The sequence below is a fragment of the Thunnus thynnus genome, chromosome 6 (assembly GCF_963924715.1).
Source record: "Thunnus thynnus chromosome 6, fThuThy2.1, whole genome shotgun sequence".
Lineage (NCBI taxonomy): Eukaryota > Metazoa > Chordata > Actinopteri > Scombriformes > Scombridae > Thunnus > Thunnus thynnus.
Genome location: NC_089522.1, coordinates 23,951,239 through 23,977,748, shown reverse-complemented (window position 1 = coordinate 23,977,748; position 26,510 = coordinate 23,951,239). Strand labels below are relative to the sequence as shown.

The 26,510-nt window shown below is 38.3% G+C and overlaps 2 protein-coding genes and 1 long non-coding RNA gene across 9 annotated transcripts; all 3 read right to left on the bottom strand.

The window, feature by feature from the left end:
• Window positions 1-1,125: 1,125 nt before the first annotated feature.
• Window positions 1,126-6,644, bottom strand: si:ch73-217n20.1 (complement receptor type 1). The gene is made up of 11 exons (XM_067592793.1): window positions 6,486-6,644; window positions 6,192-6,389; window positions 4,843-4,942; window positions 4,685-4,758; window positions 3,748-3,972; window positions 3,467-3,655; window positions 2,194-2,290; window positions 1,996-2,069; window positions 1,725-1,904; window positions 1,448-1,633; window positions 1,126-1,342 (listed from the first exon to the last, which is right to left on the bottom strand). The coding sequence occupies exons 1-11, from the start codon at window positions 6,538-6,540 to the stop codon at window positions 1,314-1,316; spliced, it is 1,407 nt and encodes a 468-aa protein (XP_067448894.1). The 5' UTR covers window positions 6,541-6,644; the 3' UTR covers window positions 1,126-1,313.
• An 851-nt stretch (window positions 6,645-7,495) lies between these two features.
• On the bottom strand, window positions 7,496-10,465 carry LOC137184793 (uncharacterized). Its single transcript, XR_010928720.1, has 3 exons — window positions 9,833-10,465; window positions 9,321-9,390; window positions 7,496-9,239 (listed from the first exon to the last, which is right to left on the bottom strand). It is a non-coding gene; the product is annotated as an uncharacterized lncRNA (long non-coding RNA).
• A 95-nt stretch (window positions 10,466-10,560) lies between these two features.
• On the bottom strand, window positions 10,561-24,766 carry pfkfb2a (6-phosphofructo-2-kinase/fructose-2,6-biphosphatase 2a). 7 transcript variants are annotated; one of them, XM_067592792.1, is made up of 17 exons: window positions 24,600-24,766; window positions 23,519-23,696; window positions 22,398-22,523; window positions 21,840-21,936; window positions 21,546-21,612; window positions 21,378-21,452; window positions 21,237-21,293; window positions 21,014-21,138; window positions 20,208-20,415; window positions 19,830-19,976; window positions 19,637-19,741; window positions 19,308-19,437; window positions 16,304-16,366; window positions 16,144-16,208; window positions 14,705-14,905; window positions 10,701-10,770; window positions 10,604-10,619 (listed from the first exon to the last, which is right to left on the bottom strand). In XM_067592792.1, the coding sequence occupies exons 2-16, from the start codon at window positions 23,607-23,609 to the stop codon at window positions 10,717-10,719; spliced, it is 1,611 nt and encodes a 536-aa protein (XP_067448893.1). In that variant the 5' UTR covers window positions 23,610-23,696; window positions 24,600-24,766; the 3' UTR covers window positions 10,604-10,619; window positions 10,701-10,716. The 7 variants fall into 7 exon arrangements, with proteins under 7 accessions (XP_067448892.1, XP_067448893.1, XP_067448889.1 ...); XM_067592788.1 differs by lacking the exons at window positions 10,604-10,619; window positions 10,701-10,770 and adding exons at window positions 12,219-14,110; window positions 14,192-14,261 and having other exon boundaries at window positions 24,600-24,763; XM_067592791.1 differs by having other exon boundaries at window positions 10,561-10,770.
• Window positions 24,767-26,510: the final 1,744 nt, after the last annotated feature.

Below are 26,510 nucleotides of genomic sequence, written 5' to 3'. Positions count from 1 at the left end.
TGACATTAACATTAACGCCTACCAACTCCTCTAAAGCTCACATATTAACACTGTAATATCTCATTTGTTTAATCTGTACACAAACCAAAGTGTAAAAACAACTTGAGGTTTTGGGAGGGAGGGGTTATTCACCAGACTATTTCTTGGTCTTTGCTAGCTGCCTGGCAACCTCATAGTGACTACAGGACTCCAAGAAGGAGTCTTTCACAAGAAAGTGAATAAGTATACTTCCAAAAATGTCATGACTATTACTTTTTAAAAGTCATTACCACCACCACAGTCATGCAGTCACATTGGTGCAGATGACTGCATGGTCAGTGGGCTAGTGACAACGATAATCCCAACCCTTACGCTGTATATTCAACCCTCTAAAGAAATTAAATTGAGTCGATGCTCAATGATGATCTCTGATATGTAATGACTTTTTTGGGGAGGATTTTTCAACCCCATTCATGTAAATAAAAAAATATATATATAGGTGGAATGGTACACTTAATTTACGTACCAACCAGTATCTTTAAGTACCCAAACTTCAGGATGACACAAAAGGATTTTGAAGACATTGTAAAACTTGAGGGCGATGCTGGGCCAAACTATGAAGAACTCATGTCAGTTAGAAATTCCTCTATAAACACGCACTTCAATTCCAGCTTCAGTCATTGATTATTTACATTTATATCTCCATGTAGATGCAACCAGACATTACAGCATGCTCACTCCTTGGCCCACATGCCCTCATTCCCCCAAAATTCCCCTCCCACCAGAAATCAGCTTCTTTCCTGCAACCTGTTTTTTTTGTTTTGGTTTGAATTGTTGCCTTTTAACGAGAGTTTGCTATGATGTATCATAGAGTTGATAATGATATTTGCACTTGAATTGTTATTGCTCATGTAAAGAAATGTCTGGATTTTGTATTGTCTTTTTAAATGAATGGAATTGGTGTTCTTATTTTCTTGTAGCTTGTTTGTTCATGAAATGCTCACTCACCGTTTAGTCTATAGAGATGATACACATAACATTATCAACTGTAAAGAAAAAAAAAACAAATGTACAGAGGTGAATGAAACAAGTTTGTACTTGTTCTTGCCCAAAACACTTATCGAAATAAACATACTGTACTTCAGCTTCATTTCAAACACTTTAATGTCTTTACAATGAGTTTATAAAAGTCAAGGAAATAACAAAAATATATCATTAGTATATCATTGGTTTGCTTTAGAAGGAAGATTTAGTGTAGCTTAAAGGACTATATTTCCCCATCTTCCACTGGCCTTTGTTTAATGGTTTAAACTGCAGCTCACATTTCAGCTTGTCTAGTAGTGCCGCTGGTATGTCCTCCGTTCTGAAAACAAAAGCCACAAAAGAAAAATGTTTATAAAATTTTTTTAAAAAAGTGTTAGCAAAACTAATATCAAGTAACAGATTTACAAAAGAATTGATAGCTTACGTGTTCTTCCACATGTGGGAGGGTCAGGTGACCATTTCCCATCACTACCGCAGGTGATGGTGTTCAGGCCAGTCATACTGTAGCCACGTTTACACTCGATATATAGAGTGTCCCTGTGTTGATACTGGTTGGTGTGAGCTCCCATCCAGTAGGCGTTGGGAACATTTGGAGGCAGACATGTCATTTCTGTGAGGAAACAGAACTCAGTTTTCATTCTATTCATGACAAAAACAAAAAACAGTAAAAAGATTGCTGTGACACTAATAATGTCAAAAACCTTTGCACTGTGGAGGAGGTGAGCTCCATGTCCCATCCTCTGTACACCATATCTCCTTTCGTCCAATAAGTCTTCCCACACGACACTTATAGTGAATCACACTCCTGTATATGTAAGGTGACTCCTTTGTGCCACTCCTCTCAGCATTTGCCACTGCTGGAGGCTCCGGACAATCCACAGCTGGAAAAGGTAAAGAGGTTTTTTCAAAAGCTGAAGAGGAAGGACAATTCAAAGCTACCTGACAATGGTATTCATGTTAAAATCACTGCACCTTCACAAACGGGAATACGTCCATCCCAGCCGTTACTCATGCAGGTTCTGGTTGCCTTTCCCACAAGAATATACCTGAGGACAGGATGTGTATGAAGTCACATTTTGAGTGATGGAGAATACAAAAGCTTTTAAGTGTAATGAATAACAGTATGTAAGAAAGCAGCCAGGCTTCAGGCAGTTTTAAGCATTTTCTTACCCCTCATCACAGACGGCTGTAGCAACGTCTCCAAACTCGATTCCATCATACATAAACTGTCCATTTAGAATCTCGCCCGCAGAGCCACATGACTTTCCTTTTGAAGATGAAGAGGGAAAGTTTTTGTAGTAGTTTAATAAAGACATTACAACATTTTTGAAATCACTTGTCAGCAGAGATGTAGAGAATTCCTGAACCACCTCACACCTTCAAGGCAACCGTTGTTTTCCCAGCCACAGTATTAAAAAAAAAAAAAATAAATAAAATTGAAAGATTAGGCTTCAAACACTGTCATTTTGGTAATTCAGCTCAAGTTCAACAATTTTAAAAAGGATGGGCTCAAATTTTTTTTAAAATCTGTCCTAAAAACAGGCGTCCAAATGAACATTGACATGTTTCTACTGGTCATTAGGAGATCCTTCAATGATGCTCTTTCAATGTAAGTGATGGGGGACAAAAGCCACAGCCCTCCTTCCATGCAAAAATACATTAAAATTTTTTTTTTTTATTTGAAGCCAATGAGGCTTGAGCCATCCAAATTAGTCAAAATCTTTTAAAGTTACTGTTTTGTTTTTTTTAGGGCCAAATTCTTTTTTTCTTATGATCCTTCCACTGCCACTGAAAAGGAAAAAAACAAAAAAAAAAACAAAAAAAAAAAGTCCATCGAGACACAAAGAGGGAATTTTTTTTTTACTAAAAAGATTAACTGTGAAAGATATCCACTTTATTTGACTAACTCAGACAGCTGAAGCTTCATATCATCAGATAAACTTTTTGTTCAAAACGGGGACTGTGGATTTTGTCCCCCATCACTGTACATTAGGAGGGGATCTTCTAATGGCCAGTATGAACAGGAGAAATGATTACAGCAAGAAAACCTATTTCAATATTCATATGGAAACCTTACTGTTATAAGATGGACTTGAAAAATTGTAAACCTATCCTTTAAGGGTTTATGCTGCATTATCATGTATTAATAATACGCCAAAGATTAAAACATGATGTTAACTGGGATGGAAGGAGTTTAAGCTCTGATATAAAGTGTTCATTTTAATATTATATTAAAAATTGAACAACAGTGGCTGAAGAGAATATAGTAAATATAAGTACATTTAAAAACCAAAAAAAAAAAAAAAAACAAAACAAAACAAAAAAAACACTACAACACTAAAGCATGACTGGGAAAATTCATAGACCTCAGACATAATATCCAAAAGCATTTATAAAGCATAAGAGAAAGGCTTGATTGTGAAAGGATTGCAAGAGTTCTTACGTTCACATTTGAGTGTTATCGGTGTCCATTTTCCATTGTCACACATGCGATATCTGCTGCCCCTTGATGGAGTGTATCCAATACTACACACGTAATGGACTCTGTCACCAGAAGCGAACGATTTCATTTTGAAGTACTTGTCAGCAGGGCTGGCATTTTGGATGGCTTCTGGTACCCCACATTTACCTGCTGAACAGATTGATATTTTCCAGCCAGGAAAGTGTCAGTTTAGATCCAAAATCCTTTGGCAAAAGTGAGCATCTAGTAGAAATTAAACCCACCTTCGTAGCCAGTCGTTGGTTCATTTTTATCAGGTGAGGGCAGGCACTGTGGGGGTTTAGGCTGCCACTGGCCGTCTGGCCCACATGTGACCTGCTGAGCTCCATCCAGCTGGAAACCTGGGCTGCAGGTGAAGGTCACGTTCTCTCCCACACGGTACACAGAAACAGATCCACCACTCTTCACAGAGTTGGCCACAGCAGGACTTGAGCAGGTGGTCTCACCCTCTGAAGAAATCAGAATAATTTTCCTGTTAACATGTATTCTTTTCTATGGAAGTGTACAACATGGTATGTTTAATAAGTAAGATTTACCCAATTATGCTCAAAAATCTAGAAATGCATACAAAATATATAAAATCAATGCCAGAACACATAATTGATATACAGTAGGTGTTCAATTGGCAAATGCAGACAATACACTCTGCTCGGGCTATTTTGGGGTTGTCTGTATCACACAAAAACAAATTAATCCTGCTATGCCTGGAGGAAAATGTGCTATTAGACAGGTTTAGCTCTGAGCACCTGATTAATCCAAAGTAATAATCTCCTTTTCAAATCAGATGAAACTTACGTGACTTCACATTGCACAACTCAAAGCCAGTTTGCCAACTTTGTTAGCATGATGGAAAATATGTTTCGATGAATTAAGAGATTAAACAAAATACCGTCATAGTTTTTCCAAAGTATTTGTTACTCATTCTCAAAAAACACAAAACTGCTCACGTCATTAACAAAACAACACAACACTCCTCAAGGTGCTGCCAATCATGGTGTAAAGAATATGACTGGCTCACTAGTGTTTCGCATACTTTGGCATGTATCTGTGAGTGTACGTGTGTTTATCTGGGTGTGTGTATGTACGTGTGTACATTTTTTTTGCTTTATTAATTAAAAAAAACAAACAACAAAACACTGAGTCAGTAAGAATGCCGAATACCTTCACAAGAGGGGAATTTGCCAGTCCAGCCGGTCTTCTTGCATATCATGTAGTTGCGTCCTTTCAGAGTGTATCTGTCAACAAGGACATACTGTCAAACACAAACTCAACAGTTTATACAAACCAAATAACCATGAGTTTATAGAGGCACAACTCACCCACTGTTGCATACTGCGTAAACCTTCTCCCCAACAAATGAATTCCCTTCATACTCAAAGTGCCCATTTGGCAGATCTCCGGCATTGCCACATGATTTCTCTGTTTGAAATATGAGAGAGAGGAGGTGGGGGATTAAATGGAGAAACAAGACAGCTTTATTTTACAAAGTTGCAAAACAACTCACATAACCTGCTGCAAAGCCTGCTCGCCAAGTGAGTTTTGCCACAAGCATCTGGGGGGACTTATCATAGAGGCGTTTCATTTACTAATGTAAAGGGTCTTTGAGCAAAACAAGCTTCAAGAGCCCAGTTGTGCCTGACCCTGAGCAATCATAATAATCACAAGTATTCAATTATTCTGTGTTGTACAGTACTGGGGTCAAAATTTATATAAATATTTGATATAAGGCGATATAGTTGTAGTGGCGTATACTACTGTACACCTCATCTTTGTAGTTTTAAAAACAGGTTGCTCTTGTGCTGCAGTTATGAAATTCAGATTAGAAGCACTATTAGGACACACAATAGTCTCCTTGTAGTCATCCGCCTACGCAGAGCAGCAGAGTAGATACTGATTCCAAAGACTTGATTTTTACCAAAGACTAAAACATATCAAATTTACCAAAAGATACCTATTTAGTACAGTTTTCAGTACTAAAAATAAATCAAGGATGAGACATTGCCCACTGATAAGATATGCATTCAGGATCTTGGACTTCATTTTTACTATATGTATGCATTTAAAATCATGTTTGTTGTTGTTTGCCTGCCACTTGAGCTCACCGTCTTGTGTTGTTTTTAACGCTGTGTGGTGAAGCCAAAGATAATTTCCAAAAATGTAGACAATAAAAGTTCCTAACTACTAACTAGGATCTGTCGACATGAGCAAGTCCAAAAATGAAGCTTTGAGGACATTAAAACGAATTAGATATTGTAGACTAGAGACTCAGTTGAAGACCATAAACACAAAGTAATGGTAGTCAGTATCAGAGGTTTTAAGGACATTTCTCTTTCACATTTAAAATATTAAATGTCATCTCATAGTCCAGCAGTTAAAATTGTATCTGAGGTTTGGTTTAATATTTTATGAATAAAAAAACGTAATAAAACTCTTTTCCATGCTGATTTTCTTCTTGAATTTAGTCAAGACATCAACTGAACAACATGTAAGTCTCTCATTTAACCACTAGAGAGCTTCAGACAGCTTCAGACTGTTGATGGGCCCGTTTTAAATCCCTTTAAATCCTCATCCTCCACGTCAAGCCTCAGACAGGATAAGTAATTTTTAACCGTATGTCTGCCTTTTTAATTACTAAGTTGGATTGCCAATAAGTATGTCAAGTACTTACTTTCACATTTTAGTGTGAGCTTGGTCCATTCTCCATTAACACACTGCACGGCCCGACTGCCTCTGTGAGGAATTAAGCCTGTGGCGCAGTTATAGTACACCTTCTCCCCGACGTTAAACCTCGGTCTCTTGGTATACTTCTCGGCTAGTCTGGTGGACGGGTACTCCGATGGTGGAAAGCATTTCTTAGGAACTTGCGCTATTTTTTTTTTTTTTTTGGAATATCAAGTATCATCAGTTAAAATATCAAAACATGCATAATCTGTGATTATTTTAATTTCTTTGTGTACTTTACCTGAGGCAAGTGAGGCAAACGATAAAATCAGAATATTCCACCCGGCACTCCACATATTTGTCGTCCGTTTTGCTCGGTGCGTAAACAAATCTTCCAAGACGGATCTCAAGTGCCAGCAGGAGGATCAGATCAAGCAATTTATAGAGGAGGAGTGAAAAAAAACGGGAGCAGCCCAGGACACCAGCTGATTGAAATAGCACAATCACAGACGTGAGGACAAGACAATAGCAAACAGTTCAGGAACAAAGATGAGGCTGAAGCACTGTTAAATACACATATGACAGGACAACAAAGGAAAGAAAAAAAAAAACAAGATAGGAGGGGAAATACAGCTAGAAAAATATGGATTGATGGCTCATTGCACCTCGGAAAGTAATTGTGACTTTATTGTGAACATTCAATTATGATAATCATTCAACTAAACATTTATCTTTTCACTCAGCACCCCTAATTACAAGATGGTGATCTGAATAAATATCTTTAAGAGCCAAAAACACTTAAATGTAATCCCCAACAGGCGTAAGTAAGCCCATAAACTACATGTGGCGCAGTGGTGACCCAAACCTTGAATCAGTTAAAACCAAGTTAGATTTCCAGTAAGGAATAGGTGTCCTATTTTTAATTCTTAAGAAAGTCTCTTTTAAGTTTTGAAAAACATAAAAAAGACAGTCCTAAAAGAACGAAACATTTTTTTTCTTATAGAGGGGATAGAAGGTAAATAAAATCCTTTGACTGGAGTTGAGACATTAAAGCAACAAACTCCCATCAGATTTCATCTCGAACATTTAATGGATAGATAGATAGATGTTGATCGTGATGGTTTTGTCAATTTGATCCTTCAATAAGCCCAAATTACAAATAGGGCATTGAGGATCACACTAAATGTTTGAGCACAATTGCATTTAGATTGAAACATGTCGTCATTACTACATTAGTCATTTTTCCCATTGTATGAGGCTCGTGAACTATCGTCATAAGAGTTGTCTCCCCTATCAACATTTCTATGTTCTGGTTATTTATTTCAGTAAATTGGTTGCGTCACAGATGAGTTTTGCCAACTTGGTTTTGACACAGTGACTTCAGCAGCAGTGCATTCCAGCAGCATTAACGAAGGCTGTACTCATATCTTTTACGTAAGACAATACCGCATTGTAAAAACACTTAATTACGAATAAAAGTTACACATTATTTGGAGCATTAAATTATGGATACTTCACATGTAAGCACTGTTTTAAGGTTGTAGCTGCTCCATCTGTGGTACTTGAATATATATTTTATGACATTGGTTCCCAACCTGAGGTTCACGAACCCTCAAAGGGTCACAGGATAAATCTGAGGGGTCATGAGATGATTAAACAGTACTCAAAGGATTAGGCATTGCAAAGGAAAAGGACAAAATCAAGCAGCAGAACCAGAAGTATTGTCTTTTTTATTCTATACATTCCTCTTCCTTGTCAAAACATGGTACCTACGTTACCCACAATGCCACTCGGCCACATGATTCAGGTGTAGGAGACTGATGTAGCCTCGAGCTGCTAGCCTTAAGCAGAGATGTGGAGCAGATGGGAGCATGCTATTGATTTTCCCTTTTAACAATTAATGAATTTTCTGACTTTTTCCCTTGTTTTTGTAATATATTGGATAGTTAAACCCTCTCACACCACTAAAAACTTTTCACATTAAACTATCTGAGATGAGAACATCATTCTTTGGTTGAACTGTTTGTGGCTCATGTGTGCAGTAAGCAATTTGTGACAAGAAGTTACAAAAAAAAAACAGTTTGCTTTTTAAGGGTCTCAACCAGTTTGGATGTAATAATCTTAATTTACAAAGTATGTAGTGACTATACAGCCATCAGAAGGACTTAACAGGGTAAAAATTACAACATTTTCCTCTAAAAAGGAAGTGCAGTAGAAGTATAAAGTAAATATAACTACCTGAAAATGAATAGTACACAAGTAAATGAACGGCATTGCCTCTTCTGCCCAGCATTGATTTATTTCCCCCATAAGTTACAGAGCAGGTAAGAACACACTCATCACTCATCTCATTAGTCTCTGACACACAGTGGAGATGTTTTGACTCCTCACACTAATGATGAAGAAGTCTTGCCTGAGAATATTAAAACTAAATGTCAGCCACAGACCTCGCTGGGACCCGAACCTTCATGACCTGATAGACACCTATACAGTTGAAGGACCAGTGTGTAAGATTTAGTGACATCTAGTGGTGAGATTGCAGATTGCAACCAATGGAATACCACCTCCCTCCTCTTCCCCTGCCTTTCCAAGTGTGTAGGAGAACCTATGGTGGCTGTGAAACTCACAAGAAACGCAAAAGGCCTTCTCTAGAGCCAGTGTTTGATTTGTCCGTTCTAGGCGTGAATTTAGGCGTCACAGCAGCTTGCAGATGAGATACCCAGAAATACAATTGATTAGTTGACCTTTTCCTCTTCCATTTATCTGATGACTCAATCTGCAGCTAATAAAAGTAAATCTCATTCGTTGAAAGTATGTTAACTGAAGTAACATTATAACTGAGGTTGAAGGCTGTTGTGCAAAGGCATCGAATTCATGTATGTACCGTACAGTATGTGCACACACACACCAACGCACACATATCCTGTCGAAAAAAAACACAGAAGAGATAACACATGCAGGCCTTTAAAGATACGACATTCTGATAGATATTTGTGACAAGGATGTGTAAATCAGTGGTCCTCACAACTGTTGATACATCCATGTGGAGAAAAGCCTGGGATACATAGCAAAAGAAAGACGTGAGATATTTGAGGTGGAGAGTATAGATGTTCCATATGATAGATAAGAGCAATACCTCTTTTTGTGCTTCTTTAATTTTGAACACAGTCTTCTGAGTCTGCTGCACTGAAACCGTTCAGAGAGTCCTGCAGGATGCGAAGGGAGAGGAAGTACAGTGTTTTAATAAAAACACCAGAACAGAAGAGGTATGAGGCGTTTGTTTTGACTGGCACAAACTGAACATGAGCTAATATTAAAATGTGAGGTAACCAGCCAGGGAAACTGTCTCCCTTCCAAGTTCTTGAAATACAGCAGGTAATTAAAAGGTCATTTCAGGAGCAACAACATAGGCACTCAGAAAAAAACTACAAGATCTAGCCCTTCACATCCAAAATGCTTGTGAAGGACACTTTTGTTTGTTGTAAACAGCCACACGGAAAACAGAATGTCATTGTTTTTTTGTATCAGGGCTCTGATCTGTGGAGTAACCCATAAGAAAATAAAGTATTTTATCAACTAAATTAGTTTGGCCTTTGATTATCAGTTTTTAAATATTAACTTTACAAACCGACATAAAAAAATACTTACCTGGTTTTTATGGTGGCTGTGAAACTCACAAGAAACACAAAAGGTCTTCTCTAGAGCCAGTGTTTGATTTATCCGTTCTAGGCTACTGTAGAAACATGGCAGGCTCCGTGGAAGACGACCTGCTCCCTATGTAGACATACTTATGAATATTATAACCATGTCTGCCAAGTCCGTTCTGCTAGATGCTGCAAAGTCCTACACACTGCACCTGTAAATGTAAATGTAATGCACTTGGATCATCATCTAAAGGATATAACAACATCAAGTTAAATGTATCTTTTGTTCAATTTTTTTTTCACTAGTAACACAACTAAGAATGACAAACACATTAGCGTACTGTACCTGCTTTCTTTGTAAATATCTGTAGCCTAGTTCACTCATTCAAGGATGAATTCAGGTGTCAAAGCAGCTTGCAGATGAGATACCCAGAAATACAATTGATTAGTTGACCTTTTCCTCTTCTATTTATCTGATGACTCACTCTGCAGCGAATAAAAGTAAATCTCATTCGTTAAAAGTATGTTAACTGAAGTAACATTATAACTGAGGTTGAAGGCTGTTGTGCAAAGGCATCGAGTTCATGTATGTACCGTACAGTATGTGCACACACACACACACACACACACACACACACACACACACACACACACACATATCCTGTCGAAAAAACACCGAAGGGATAACACATGCAGGCCTTTAAAGATACGACATTCTGATAGATATTTGTGACGAGGACGTGTAAATCAGTGGTCCTCACAACTGTTGATACATCCATGTGGAGAAAAGCCTGGGATAAATAGCAAAACAAAGACGTGAGATATTTGAGGTGGAGAGTATAGATATTCCATGTGATAGATAAGAGCAATACCTCTTTTTGTGCTTCTTTAATTTTGAACACAGTCTTCTGAGTCTGCTGCACTGAAACCGTTCAGAGAGTCCTGCAGGATGCGAAGGGAGAAGAAGTACAGTGTTTTAATAAAAACACCAGATCAAAAGAGGTATGAGGCGTTTCTTTTGACTGGCACAAACTGAACTTGAGCCAATATTAAAAGGTATTAAAAGGTGAGGTAACCAGCCAGGGAAACTGTCTCCCTTCCAAGTTCTTGAAATACAGCAGGTAATTAAAAGGTCATTTCAGGAGCAACAACATAGGCACTCAGAAAAAAACTACAAGATCTAGCCCTTCACATCCAAAATGCTTGTGAAGGACACTTTTGTTTGTTGTAAACAGCCACACGGAAAAAAGAATGTCATTGTTTTTTTGTATCAGGGCTCTGATCTGTGGAGTAACCCATAAGAAAATAAAGTATTTTATCAACTAAATTAGTTTGGCCTTTGATTATCAGTTTTTAAATATTAACTTTACAAACTGACATAAAAAAATACTTACCTGGTTTTTATGGTGGCTGTGAAACTCACAAGAAACACAAAAGGTCTTCTCTAGAGCCAGTGTTTTATCCGTTCTAGGCTACTGTAGAAACATGGCGGGCTCCGTGGAAGACGACCTGCTCCCTATGTAGACATACTTATGAATATTATAACCATGTCTGCCAAGTCCGTTCTGCTAGATGCCGCAAAGTTCTACACACTGCACCTGTAAATGTAAATGTAATGCACTTGTATCATCATCTTAAGCATATAACTACATCAAGTTAAATGTATCTTTTGTTCAATTTTTTTTTCACTAGTAACACAACTAAGAATGACAAACACATTAGTGTACTGTACCTGCTTTCTTTGTAAATATCTGTAGCCTAGTTCACTCATTCAAGGATGAATTCAGGCGTCAAAGCAGCTTGCAGATGAGATACCCAGAAATACAGCTGATTAGTTGACCTTTTCCTCTTCCATTTATCTGATGACTCACACTGCAGCGAATAAAAGTAAATCTCATTCGTTAAAAGTATGTTAAATAATTTTAAACATTCAGTGAGCAGAGTGATTTTTCTCCTAATTTTAGAACTTTGTAAACTATAGCGGTTAGATTATGAATAACTGCAGCATCTTATCAATATTTCAAGCAGAATGGACATAGCAATGAAAAACCAGTGACTGTGATTTGTCTCCTCCACTTTGACAAAAATGAAATATTACATGCTTGTGATGTCAGATAACTTGTATATTGTGACAATTTAATTTAACATCACTTTCTACCATAAACAACTCATTCACAGATCTAGATTTGGCGTTAGACAACGTGTGAAATATAGTCTGAGAATTCATTGAGTTTGACTTTGAGTGATGTTAGCGTGTCTGGCTCTTCAGGAACACAAGAGTTTAACAGGCAGTAAGGCAACTCCCAAATGAGCTCAACGTCTTTGGCTGCAATTCTTCACCAAACTCAAGACTTTTATAAGGTCACAATAATCGTAAACACTCTGTAAAATAGATTAAAATTAACTTTATTTGTTGAAACATGTACAGCATGGTGTGCAATTACAGTAAAGCTTTTTTTAAGACATCCAAATGTATTGTCATTCCTTCTATTCAGGTGAAACATACTTTTGCATATCTCTTAAATACTTTTGATACTATTGTCACAGCTGTGTAGTCCTTTCAGTAAAAGGCACTTTTCCAAATGATGCTATCCCTGGTATTAAAATCAAAGTCATCTCAGTAGATATCCATATGGATATTGTGAAGGTAGTAGTTAACACACAGTATCTTTGTTGCATCAGAAGTGCAGAAAGTGATTTGCTCCTCCTGATGAAGAAACTAAAGAGCATTAAACTTAATAAAAAAAAATATAAAATGCTGTTGAGCATTTGCATTTTTTTTAATATTAGCTTCAATTTTGCAGAGTTCATATGTGATCAGCTGTAAGTACAATGCAAAATATATTAAAAATGTTATTTGAATAGAAGGCAAAATATACAAATAGTCATCCTCAAAGGAAAGACTGGAATAATTGTCACAGAGGAAAATCACAGAGACACAGTAGCTACTGCAGCTTTTAGACAAAACATTTCCTGATTTGGTAAAACTTTACTTTAACACCTCCCTTATTTGGCATTTATAAGCAGTATATAAGCATAAAAAGGTTTATAACACACTATAATGTAGTTGTAAGCAGATATAAGGACAGACATAAGCGTTTATTAATGTAAACCTCTCCTATGAACACGTATTTTATATATTACTACAACTGTGTTTTACTGTATTCATGTCATTTATTATCTGTTTGTACATCAGCCTTTACCTATGGGTGGAGATGCATCTACTAACAACTACATTATAGTGTGTTATAATCTAGTGCCGCAACGATTAGCTGATTAATCAATTAGTAGATCAACAGAAAATTAATCGGCAACTATGATATGATAATTGAATAATCATTTTAGTCTTTTTCTTAAAGCAAAAATATCAAACATTTGCTGGTTCCAGCCTCTCAGATGTAAGAATTTTATTGTTTTCTTTGTCATACATGATAGTAAATTGAATATCTTTGTGTTTTGAACTGTTCGTCAACTTGGGCTGTGGGAAATTATAAACAGCCATTTTTCAATATTTACTGACCTTTGGTAGACATAACGGATTACTTGATGGATTGGATTAATCAATATTAAATGTTTATATATTACTTATAAATAATAAAAGAGGTGTGGGAGTGGTTAAAGCAAAGTGTTACCCATTACTTTTTACAGCTTATATCTGCTGACTACAAACTAGATTGCAATTTAATATGCTTAAATTACATTTCAAGATAATATTATTATATCATCTTGTCTGACCACCGGAGGAAAGATGCACATTAGTGGGGAATGTTTAAATAGTTAACTTAAAGAAAAAATCTGAGGACAAACTAAGGCTTCTTTTAAGAGAGGCACTCCCTCATGCTAAAACTGAAGGCAACAGCTTCTACTGAGGTATACAATCATAAAATACACAATTCACAATCAACATTTTCTAAATCTAATACAGCATCTGACTGTTAGTCTACAGTATGAGGAGTGTGCTTGGATCTAATGGATGGATTTTCAGAATCTCTTTACTACAAATGTTGACATCATTATAACTGAGGTTGAAGGCTGTTGTGCAAAGGCATCGAGTTCATGTATGTACTGTACAGTATGTGCACACACACACACACCGACACACATATATCCTGTTGAAAAAACACTCAAGAGATAACACATGCAGGCCTTTAAAGATACGACATTCTGGTAGATATTTGTGAGAAGGATGTGTAATACAGTGCTTATGAATAATGGCTGAAGCATGTTAGGATTTTACACAGCTGGTCCTCACAACTGTTGATACATCCATGTGGAGAAAAGCCTGGGATAAATAGCAAAACAAAGACGTGAAATATTTGAGGTGGAGAGTATAGATGTTCCATGTGATAGATAAGAGCAATACCTCTTTTTGTGCTTCTTTAATTTTGAACACAGTCTTCTGAGTCTGCTGCACTGAAACCGTTCAGACAGTCCTGCAGGATGCGAAGGGAGAGGAAGTACAGTGTTTTAATAAAAACACCAGACCAAAAGAGGTATGAGGTGTTTCTTTTGACTGCCACAAACTGAACTTGAGCCAATATTAAAATGTGAGGTAACCAGCCAGGGAAACTGTCTGTCTCCCTTCCAAGTTCTTGAAATACAGCAGGTAATAAAAAGGTCATTTCAGGAGCAACAACATAGGCACTCGGAAAAAACTACAAGATCTAGCCCTTCACATCCAAAATGCTTGTGAAGGACGCTTTTGTTTGTTGTTAACAGCCACACGGAAAACAGAATGTCATTGTTTTTTGTATCAGGGCTCTGATCTGTGGAGTAACCCATAAGAAAATTAAGTATTTTATTAACTAAATTAGTTTGGCCTTTGATTATCAGTTTTTAAATATTAACTTTACAAACCGACTTAAAAAATACTTACCTGGTTTTGTTGCAACTCTGCCCCCTCAGATGCCTCAGAGAACTGCATGCTGGGTAAAGTGGGGGCCTGTGACATGCAGGCTTGTGGAGGGTTGCCCATGCTGTAAAGACGACGGCGCTTAGTCTGGTCTTGGCTGGACAGCGGAGTGAAGCTGTTCCTTCGGAGGAAAGCTGGTGGAACATCAGCTGTTTGGACTTTATTCTGGTCAGTGACGAAGAAGACAGACAAGGTGGAGGACTGATTAACACGTGTTTTTTTATGTCATATTAATCACGGTGTCCTGCGTAAGTGACTGTGAGAAGGCAAAGAGAGAGAAGCAGCTTCTGAGACAAACAGACATATAAAAAGTTATTGTTGTGGCTGATGTCAGCAGACAGGATATTTCACACCCCATTTAACAAGAAGTTTCTCAGTGTCTCCGAATGTGGTTCTGGGCTGACACCCACTCTGTCTGGGACTCAAGGTTCAGATTCTTGGCACTAATCAACAAAAAAAACAGTAAAACCAGGGAACAGATATGGAGCTGGCTGATTAGGAAATGAAGACAAAAAGGCACTGTACTGTATGCGTCATGGGATTCCCCGATAAAATGAGTTTTATTTTGTGTGGACTTATAAGTTTGTTCACAAAGTTAAAGCCACTATAATCAAAATTTTTAAATCCACAATGGATCAAATGACTACATATAATGTCAAAGGCACTGTTCGTAGAAGTGAACCCACAGATTTTCCCCTGACTCTGCAGTTTACCTAAGAAATACGGAGCGTTTCACTGTCTTTCAGTTGATTATTTTTGTTCTACGCACCACAAGTTTACTCTTTTGGTTCACTCTCACCGCTTTCATCAACAATGTTTCCAGATGCTGGGAGCTATTTTCAGCCCACTGCGAGCTACCTGCCCAGCACCAAAACAAAGTCCCTTTGAATAAACTTAAAGGTACCCTGTAGAGTTTCTGACCTCTAGTAGCGCCATGGAGCAGTTTTTTTATTAGTGGGTCCCCCTTTTGTTTGTCACGTGCATGCACATGAGGATGCACAGTCCAGCCAATGGTTTTACACTATTCCATTGATCTACAGGTGACTGTAATGCACAAAGAAATGCATAAATGTGCTGGCAAAGGCAGAGATGGATAACTGTGGAAGTGGAAATCAGGCTCTTCCACGTAAATCCAGTTTGATAGTGATACTTGGTGCATACACAGATTTTTAGTTATCAAGTTTCATGCATCTGGCTCCAGGACTTTTGAGAAAAAACTGGATATCTGGCTCCTGAAAGTGGAAAAAGCAGTGTGTAATTTTGGAGGAGGAGTTTGTCTGCAAGGGTTTAAGTGATCTTTCAGGCTGCACTATCTTGGAACAGGGTGGACAGTAGCAACATCAGAGAAAACTGACAACATGTTTATAACACAATACAGCATAATAAAAAGGTCACAAACTTACTAAGGGTCTGTCCCTGTGAGTGTTGACAGCCTCCACCTTCAGGTCAAACATGTCCACTTTACAACCTAGAAAAGAGAGATGGAGGGGAGAAAGATGTCATAAGCCGACAAAGGAAAACTGAGTTAAGTTTAGTTGATTCATGAACAGTGTAGTGACTTACCATAAGCCACAGGGGTGAGTTTCAGGACAGTGTGCAGGGGACACTTCAAGTAGGGTAGATCATCTGTGCCAACAAACATAAAAATACTTGAGACTTTCTGTGCTGTGGTTATCCAGTCATGTTTTTGTTTCCTTGCTAACGTGACTGGATTTTTTTCTCTCATGTTTGGAATGGCACACCTCTCAGTGCAGACAGCTTACACTATGCTTTATGAGGGAGAATACATGATGCTGTATTAAGACCAAAACATGTCCCAAGAGGGGGTGCAGTGGAAAAAAATGACATTCAGAGCTGCACCCACCCCTGTTTGGTTTCTACAGCCATCCAACTGTGGTTTTGCCTTCAACAGAAGCTGCAGCAGAGACCACTTCCTCTGCTGACTGACGAATCCCTCCCTCTGCCCACACCTAATTATGGCTTTGATTTTTAGCAACATTTTCCACTATAACCACCCAGTTGTTATTCAGGATTTTATTTTCTATTTCACGCCCATTTCCATATGTATAAATATATGACAAATTTGTTTCGTCTTTAAAATCATACATGCAAACACAATTTTTTCATATAAAGGTTCAGCTGAAAAGCCAGAGTCCACTACCAAGAATTCTTCTGTTTCATCATTTTTCAACAATTAACATAAACAAAGGTTATATTGACACAAGATTATATAGTTCCTCACCATACCAAAAAAATGTATGGTGATTGTATTAGAATATATTTTCCCTTTTTAAATGTTGTAGAAAAAAAATCCGCGAGTATCAACACTTACAACTCATGCAAGAGGCTTCATCAGTTCTACAAACTGAATGACTGAATCGTCATAAAAATATTTCTATATATGATTTCAGACATTGTCCTGCTTAAAAATAAATCCTCTTCCACATAACTTTAAGCCACAGTGGAGTCTGAACTTTAAAGTGGCACTTCTTTTTTGGTAGTGTTTTTTTTGATAGTTTGCATAGATGATCTGGTCTAAGTCAGGACTGTGAAGTTCATCATTTGTTTTATCTGTGAACAAACCCTTTGTAGTCATCAAAGACCTAGCTGCTATAACTAGCGACATTGATAAACCGTGTTACATGGATAACTGAGGAAAAATTCAAAAGTGTCCGTCCAATAAAATTTTTATGAGCTATAATCCAGTGTGCAGACACTCTACTTTTTTTCCTTCCTTGAACTAGTTGTCCTGAACCTGACCTAAATATAGTATCACTCAACTATCTCTTTGCATGGATAATTAAAGCCAGAGTATGTTGACCATGGTGTTGACTTTGAAAATTCACGATTTTGGCGCCTCCCAGTGGTAGCATCAAAAAAAAGACAGACAGCTATACATCTCAACTTAAACAATTGATTTCTAACCCACCACTATCAAATTTAGCTTCCAATTCTGCTCTGTCACATAACGTTCACCCTGTTAACTGCAAGTGCACCTGTACATCTCTACTGCAATTAAAACCGTATTATTCTGAGAGGGTGTTTGCAGCGGCTGGAAACTTAGAGTTAAGTAACAACTAGTGGGCGGACACAACAACCACCGGTCTCACCTAAACCTAATCCTGTTATTTGAGTTAAAAACAGTTCAGAACAAGGTTGGATGACTCATGTAAAATACCAAATCACAACAAAGCAGTTGAACTTACATAGAAACACTTAAGTTTGTGTGACTATTTTGCAATCACGCCTAGATTAATTAAGATATCCACATTGTATGAGACTTGTGCGGTTGTGCTGTGCTTTGACAGTTTGCAGGAATTTAATCAAATCAGAAACTCGAAGTCTTCATGTGTGCTCTCATTTTAGTTAATTTTCAAAAAAATAGCAACACCTCCCTTCACTAAGATGCAGCTCTCATTTCTTTGCCCTGCTACTCACACCATACCATACCCACAGAGCATGCAATAACAGACGATTTAGAAAAGCATATTTCAAGGTCACAAAAATGTCTAAATGTGCTGCATATGCCATTCTCCAAAGACCAAAACAATAGAGCCCTTACACTTGTTTAATCTGTCTGCTAACTGGAGTGGAGTAGTTTATGTCTAGCTTGCTTTTTTATCATAAATAAAGATGCTTTTCTGTCTCATTTGTTGTTAGCGTGATATATTGGGCTTCAGGTGGTAGTGAATATCTCTCAAGTGTGTCTTCAACACCCTGCTCAGAAACATTTAGTTTAGCTGCAACTTGACACTGATTTCCAGCATTCAGGGGAACAATAAGGCCTCAAATTACTTCACTTAAGCTCTTTTGACATTGTTAAAGAAGTGTCTCTTGTGTAAAATAACCATATAAGTTTTAGATAAATGATAGAAACAAAACATTGGCAGTGGATTCAGACTTTTGGGACCCAACAGTGAACCATAAATAAGTCTTTATAATGTAAGTCATAGGGTACGTCTGTTTCTGTTGACAGACTCTTCCTGACTTTAACTTTATCCATAATAACAGTTGAACACATTTATGTTTTACATCATTTATCGTCATTTCCATTCAGTCACATGTGAGGCTGAAAATTCCTGAGTGTCGGGTTTGATGTGAGTCATATCATTTCCATTTTCCCTGAAACATTTAGCCAAATACATATTTTCCAGTGTTAAGAAGACACCCTGATCATATTCTGGGTAATTAAATGAAACTATCAGGGTTATCAAAAAATACAGATGGAAATGATCAATAAATAGTATAAACGCATTCTGCGAGTAGAAATGGTTTCTACAGCTGTTAAAGCCGACTGACAGCTGATCCAGCTGTGATCAGCTGTCGTCATCAGAAACGGACGTCACTTCACGCTGAGACGAGGAAATTTGTTTTAAGACAAATGATAACAAATTTCCTCGTTTCCTCTCTCCTCGCTTGGTTTCTTTGCGTCTCTCCTTGCATCCACAGTGGGAGGGACTAAGACGCAAGGAAAAGACGCAAGTGAGGGAAACATGGATGCAATTTAAGAGACTTGGGATGCACCCATAGTCTTGGCATGTATCGTGTTTCCGTTCATGCATTTAACCTGCGCTCTTGTCCAGGAAATAGGCGAGCAGGCAGCGCATGACGGCCTGATGACAGATGACCAGCACATTGCCCTGTCGCTCAAGCTCCATGATTACTGGCTCCAGCCGCTGAACCAGGTCCTGGTAGGACTAGAGAGAGAAGAAAGGTACATATCCAGTTAAATGCTAGAGCTGGGTTTGGTTCAGGTTCATTCAGCTGTCATCAAGAGGAAAGTCTTTTGGTATCCAGTTTTTAAAAAAAATATATATGTATACACATCTTATAAAAGATATGATGGTGAACAATACAAAACAGACCCTAAACTGTTAGTTACACATATCCTTTTACCTCTCCTCCAGGGTAACGGTAGTGATACTTGTCCTGGTCCCTCATCGCAAACTCCTCTGGGTATGTTTCCTCAATCATTTTATAGGTCATCTCTTCACACACTCCCTGAAACACAAACCGATAAAACTCTCAAACACTTATGACGGCCTCTCACTCTGTGTCTGTCACTTAAATGAGACAACAAAGGACATACAGCATCTATTTCATTAAGGATCTTCCACTGCTCGTAGGGAACTCCCAGTTCCTCTGCTGTCTGAATGGTGCGTCTCAGCTGGCTGGTCCAAACTTTCAGGTCTGACAGACGATGCTCTTCCACAAAACCCTTCAGTGCTTCTGCAAACTGACAAAGAGCACAGAAAGAGACTTTTATGTTTTATTAACAACATGACAACTAAACACAGAACAGAAATTTCACGGTGGATGGAATCAAGTGATTCTTCTCATAATGGCCTCAATATGATTATTTGTAGCTGCAGGATTCTATTGAAGCCATCTAGGATACATGCAACTTCAATGTACAACCTGAACTTTGAGTTTAGAAACATAAGAGTGAGATCATTTGCTAAAGCACCTGTTTCCCTCTGTCTGACAGTTCAGAATCTCCCCCGATGCGTCCCTCTTCGTTGTGATGGCTTTCTCCGTGCCGACAGAGGTAGATGGAATGGGAGTGAACGTGGATGTTCATGAGGTAGTAGACTATTTTACTCTGGATGTAGTCCTGCACCCTGTTGACCAAGAAACGACGGCCAACATTGATAACCTGGATGAAGGAAAGGTTCCTGCAGGAACGAATAGAGGACAACAGAAAGTGAGTCAATCATACATACATAACTGAAGCAGTTCAAAAAATACACAAGATAGGGAAAGAATATCTTTTCCTTTTGATGTCGTCTAAATATTGATATTTCATCTAACACTTCAGGAAATTCTGTGTCAGCAGATCACTAACAGTAACAAGCTTCAATGAGATCAAAAACTATTCTTCCTCCCTACAAACAAAGAAAACATTAAAAACTTTGAACCACTGGTTTTCCTGGAACCCAACAGGATCTACATTTCTGGCAACAAGACTAATTATTACTACTTTTGGATTTACTGTTTATCTGCTCCACACATCTTAACTCAGTTAAAAGCAGACAATAAGCATCTATATTACAACTACGCTCCTGTTTCCACCTGCTGGACAATTTCTGCAAGTACATGTTCTTGACAAACAATGTCAAACAACAAGTAAAGCACTCTTATTTGAACAGTTAGGCCTAAATGAGTTTTGATTTGATTGGGTTGGTGATGAGAGGTATTAAATAATGTCAAGACAGAAAAAAAAATATATGAAGAAATGCAACAAATATTGTCTGTAACAAAATAACTTCTTACTTGTCATGTTCGTCCGGATCTAAAGGCTGGTATGTGACTTTATAACATTCAATCCTCTTCAGAAAATCCTCCATGACACATTCTCTATCCCTCTCTGGGTAATCTGGGCTGGACACCTTCACATCCTTTGAGAAAGAGACATTTGTAGAGATGATTCACTACAACTTCTACCAGTTCAGGAGTGCTCATAATTACATTTTAAAAGCATAAACGCATTATTTACCAGGATATTTGCAGCGATGACATCTGGATCGTCACATACTGATTCTACAAAAAACACCTAACAAAAAAAAAAAAGACATCAACTTTGAAAATTTAATCATTCATGTGAAAATATCAATTCAATCAGCAGTGTAATTCTGACCTTGTATGAATTGTGCTTTGCGAAATTGAGGATGAGCTCCCTCCTCTCCCTGGTGGTGTTAGTGGCATCAAAAACCTGACAGACAACAGGAGATATTCAGGCCAAATCAAATTATACTTATATTGATATTTATTAGCAGACAAGTGTTCAGTTTATTTGTGTCCTTACAGCAATCTGGCCTCCTTCCTCATTGAGATAGGCCTTGACATCCTGCAGTGCCACCAGAGCACACTGTCTGTGGGAATCAAAATCGTTATCTATCTGAATGCATCTTCAACACGTCCTGTGCTGAAGTAATTGTAGCCCTCATTTGCTAAACAAAGAACATGCAGTAAAAAGAGGCATTTGCTCAGCCAGCCTTTATGAAAAGCAGTCAAGCAACATTGAGATCCAGCAGCGTGCTTTGTAAATGTCACTTTGTTTTTATTCGAGATTAATACAAAGAGTAACTCTCTCACTCACTTCCTAATTTTCATGGCTTCTTCATTGTCGTGCCTGAAAAAGTCGTAGGACTTGTACGACTTCACCGCTTCTCTCCTATAAACTCCCAGGTTAAATACTGCAAGAGAACCAAGGTAGAGAGAGGGTCAGAGCAAGACATGCAAAGGCAGTGAAAAGGATTACTGTATGTTCTCTGTCGAGGCGGTGACCTTCATCTCAACTGCGTCTGCCAAACCAGTTCAGCATTCCACTGAGGTGACGATATAAGCATACGACTACAGACAGACCCATGCGATAGGGGTATTGACATAAATACAATTAGTAATTGCGCCACCTTTGCCTTAAGTGCAAGATTTTCACTAAAGCAGTATCTTTGAATATCACAGTAGTCATAAAGGAGGAATGTATCATGGCGCCACCTTGATTTGAAGTGGATAAACTGGCCTGTCGCTTCACGAAAAATACTTCCTTTCTAGATAGTTCTGCTATTTCACAATGCTCACATAGTGAATTTCCTGTTGACATTTTGAGATGTTAGAATGTGCTTGACACTCAAACATATGTTGCATCTGTACTGACCCTTAGTTGGCACTCCAATCCAGTTGAGGTAGCGTGTTAGCTTCTTTGACATGTACGTTTTCCCCCTAGCGGGCAACCCGATCATCACTATCACAGTTGGAGAATTGGTCATGTAGGAGGCCCAAGCTGCAGTTTGCACACACAATATCCAGGAAAACACACACACACACACAACCAGAGATTTTAATCATTACACATGCAACGACATTTTATGATCTACACATCCTCAACAAACTGTTTTACTTTCATTTATACTTTAAACCGGCCCCAAATGTTAAAACCTGACTCTAAAATGTCCCACTTGTAATATAGGGGCAGACATGCACACACTGTATACACATGCAGTATACACTGACAGCAAGGAGTGGGAGGATTGTGAAATAATCCAATGTCAGCCCTGAAAGTGTCCATTTACCAGCCGGTCAATGTTTAGTTTAACATTTCCATCACACCATCATCTGGTATGCTGGTTAATGTTTCTCAAAGTCCTGCTGTTTAACAACCCAGTCAGTGGGAACATGAAACAGAAAATATTCAAACTGATTTCTTTTTTCCCTTCCTTCTCTTTCAGGGTCCTCTAAAGGCCATCCTCAGCTCAGGGAACACAAATCTGTCAAAACAAAGACCTGGCGAGACCAGACTTGACTGGGGATTCTACCAGCAGATGTCTGCAACTTCCAGAGCCAGCAGGCAGGAATAGTTTTGTGTTCGAGGCAGATTTGACGGGAATCATTTTAGATCGATCCAACATTCCTGAAAATATTCCTCAACGTGTACTTGTGAAGTACAAATTTTTGAGTTGAGCTCTGTGACATTTCTACTGGCTGACTCTGAATGGCTGACCTTGCTGATTACAGTGTTACAATCCTCTAAAGGTATACATCCAAATGATGACGGAGGGTGCGCCACAGTTAACATTTAACAATCAGTGCCTGCTGAAACCTTATCAGCTTTCCAACAGAGTAGGAAATGTGATTCAAAGAGCATAATGTGACTGCATTATATTAAATAATGTAATAGTTAAGATTCAGTAATTCATACAGAACAGGTAAATTCCTCAGTAAGTTAAGATTTAACCATCAGGGCAGAGCTGCCACACAGAGGACAAACAAACCACTTACAGCACTTCTTCTCATTGGCTCTGAAGTCCGTCCTTTTGGCCTCTGCGGAGCCGTCTGAAGCAGCCGCAGGTCTCTGCTGTCTGGCAGCCATGGCGGGTCTGCTCTGCGTCCTGCTGTCCTGTCACAGCTGGTCTGGGGACAACAAGCTCAATTCACTGGCAAGACGAGGTCAGCATCTCTGTGTAGAGGACAGAACGACGTCTGATGATACAGCAGACTGGATAGAGGTCAGACGTCTCTGATGTTCAGATCTAATGTGAAGAGATAATACTGTAAGATGTTTTATGATGCGGAAGACGGAACAGAACAGAAATCCTCGGTGGACACTGGTGGAGACAATTACCGCAGGAAATACAAGTATCTGAATAATCTCTGGGCTCACATCAGTGCTGACATAATTAGCCAATTATTCAATTAGTTGTTCTACAGAAAATACCAGCATACCACTCAATTCCAATTATGATAAGCTGGTGGTGTTTTATATCAGAACTTTTGCTGGTGAATGTCTTGCTTTACTCAGTTTCCTGTAATTAAAAATTAAAACTTCTGGTTTATTGGTTCTTGGCCCCTTTGAGACTTTCCTGAAGCCTTAACTTGTAGGAATTTGACAAAGTTGTTTGACATTTTTGGTCCTTAGTTGAAAGTAATTAATACATAAATGAAAATGATTGTAGCCCCTTAACTCATCACTGATTTTCCAAAGATACCCTCCAGCCCTGCACAGGACTATTAATGATTGATGCTTGGTTTAGGGTGCAGGTCACAAATCCTAAGTTAATTAACTGAACCAATGGTTACGAATCAGGTCAGCGTTTCTGCCATTATCACATGAAAATCTAACGCCTGCAGGACATGTTTCAATAGCAGTCAAAGAGCAGAAGTTGTATCAGTGAGTCATCCTGTCACCACATACAGTACAGCTGCGGCTGGTACAGTAATACGTAACGTTAGGTTTTACACTCCTGGCCTGCAAACTTCATCACTTCAGCTTGCACGAGAGGAAGTGTCGTTTGAAAATAAAAATAAATAAACAAGCAAAACAAGCAATGCACGGATGAAACCCCCACGTTTATAAACTTACCAAAACGACAGCAGGTGCTGGTCGATATTCGTTTTTTTCTTTGTTTTTCCTTTGTTACTGTGCTGCTATCAACTCACTCGGCTTTCAACGCCGGCTGAGGCCAATTCTTTTTTTTTTCTAGGACGGCGAAGTTACCACCCGCCCTACTCTACCTCTGATTGGCTAGTACTCGTTGTCTTCGGTGGTTGGGTTGGTTAGATTAAGGTATGAGGAGCGAGATTGGTTAGAATTGGGGTAAGAATGTCACAATGAGCCAATCAGAGGCAGAGTAGGGCGGGTCATGACTTCGCCATGCTAGAAAAAAAAAACCCCGCCGGAGGCACCTTCTTCTTCTCGGATGTTTAGCTCCTCCTCCCCGGTGTCTGCTGTGGCAGGAAATTCAACACCGCCTTCCGGTCGTGTTTTCCAAAACACAACATTTTAGATGCAGCATGAATACTTTAGAACTATTTTTAATAACACAGCAATGAATTAAACATCAAATATACCCCACAGAATATAATCAAGCTGCTGTAGCTGCTGGAGGTGGAGCTAGTTTCAACTACTTTATATACAGTTAGCTAGTTTAGTCCAGTGGTTCCCAACCAAGGGGTCGGGCCCTTCCAAAGGGTCACCAGATAAATCTGAGGGGTCGTGAGATAATTAATGAGAGAGAAAAGAAGAAAAAACAAAGTTCTGATACACAAATCTGTTTTCAGTTTTTGGAGTTTTTTCTCTAATCTTTGATTTTTGGTTAAATATTGGATCCTTTGAACATCTATTGAAATGAAGCCATGTGAGAAGTTTAGAGGGAAAAATCACTATTTGGTGGAGCTGTTAACAACTCATTGACATCTGAAATGTGACCCCGACTACACACTGCTTTTTGTAAGATGTCAAAAGCCAAAAAGGTTGGAAACCACTGGTTTGACCTTTTCATCTGATAAGTGACTAAAGCTGTTAAATAAATGTAGTGGAGTAGAAAGTGCAGTCTTTCCATCAGAGATGTAGTGGAGGAGCAGTATAAAGTAGCATAACCGGGACCACAACATTTCATTTATGTACATTACTGGAGTAAATGTACTTACAATGCACAACTGATTAACCACAATATAGTTGTAAGAAAATATAAGGACAGTTTAAGTGTTTATTAATGTATCGGTTAACTTTTAACCCCTAGCATCCATAAACACATAACAGATACTTGATAAAATGTCACTAAAACATTTATAAACAGTTTTAAGCCTGTCTTTGTATGATTAGGAGGGTTAAAGTGTTTTAAGTGTGCAATATTTGTATAACAGAAAAACCTCTGATCAACTTAGATAAAAAAAACTACAGCTGAATTTCATTGTTTAAGGAGAAATCTGTGACCAAAATAGCCCAAAAACCAAAATTCAGATATGAATTATTACTCAAAATCAGCTCTAACTTTTTAATTGTGTGTATATGCTGTGAATATACTGGAATATATTCCCTGAAACTGGCTGATTTAATCAGATTTAGTGTTGCATTTTAAAAGAAATGATATCATTGTGTTTTGAAGGTTGTCCTGTGGTTATTTTCATCTGTCTTGAAGCATGTGCTCACAATTCTTTGCTGCTCATTCATCATGAAGCCTGTGGGAGGCGCTATGATCAGTGGCTATGGCAAAGAGATGCTCATGACAGCAGCCATGTTCATTAAAGGAGAATGCCACTAAATTTAGGGAGTTTATGTTAACCATATGATACTGAAGACAGTGTTTTGAAATATTATCAGGTGCAGAAAGGGAGTGATCACTTCCACATCGTGGGACAGGATGGTCTCCTTATGTTCCAATACCTAAAATGTAAATTTAACCTCTCTTGTTTCTCTAGCCTGTTTTATTATGCCCTGCATTGTGGATTATGCATTTGCTCACACAGCAAGCTGCGAAAGGAGTAGCCAAAT

Bases quoted from the DNA above. Each gene is read 5' to 3' on its own strand.
- si:ch73-217n20.1 (XM_067592793.1), bottom strand. From the start codon at position 6,540: ATGTGGAGTGCCGGGTGGAATATTCTGATTTTATCGTTTGCCTCACTT. The intron at 6,390-6,485 runs GTAAAGTACACA...AAAAAAAAATAG, and splicing joins GTTTGCCTCACTTGCCTCAG to CGCAAGTTCCTAAGAAATGC. The intron at 1,634-1,724 runs GTTTTTGACATT...GTTTCCTCACAG, and splicing joins ACCTCCTCCACAGTGCAAAG to AAATGACATGTCTGCCTCCA.
- pfkfb2a (XM_067592791.1), bottom strand. From the start codon at position 23,609: ATGGCTGCCAGACAGCAGAGACCTGCGGCTGCTTCAGACGGCTCCGCA. The intron at 22,524-23,518 runs GTAAGTGGTTTG...TGCAAACTGCAG, and splicing joins AGCCAATGAGAAGAAGTGCT to CTTGGGCCTCCTACATGACC. The intron at 14,906-16,143 runs GTAAGTTTGTGA...GTCACTGACCAG, and splicing joins CTCACAGGGACAGACCCTTA to AATAAAGTCCAAACAGCTGA.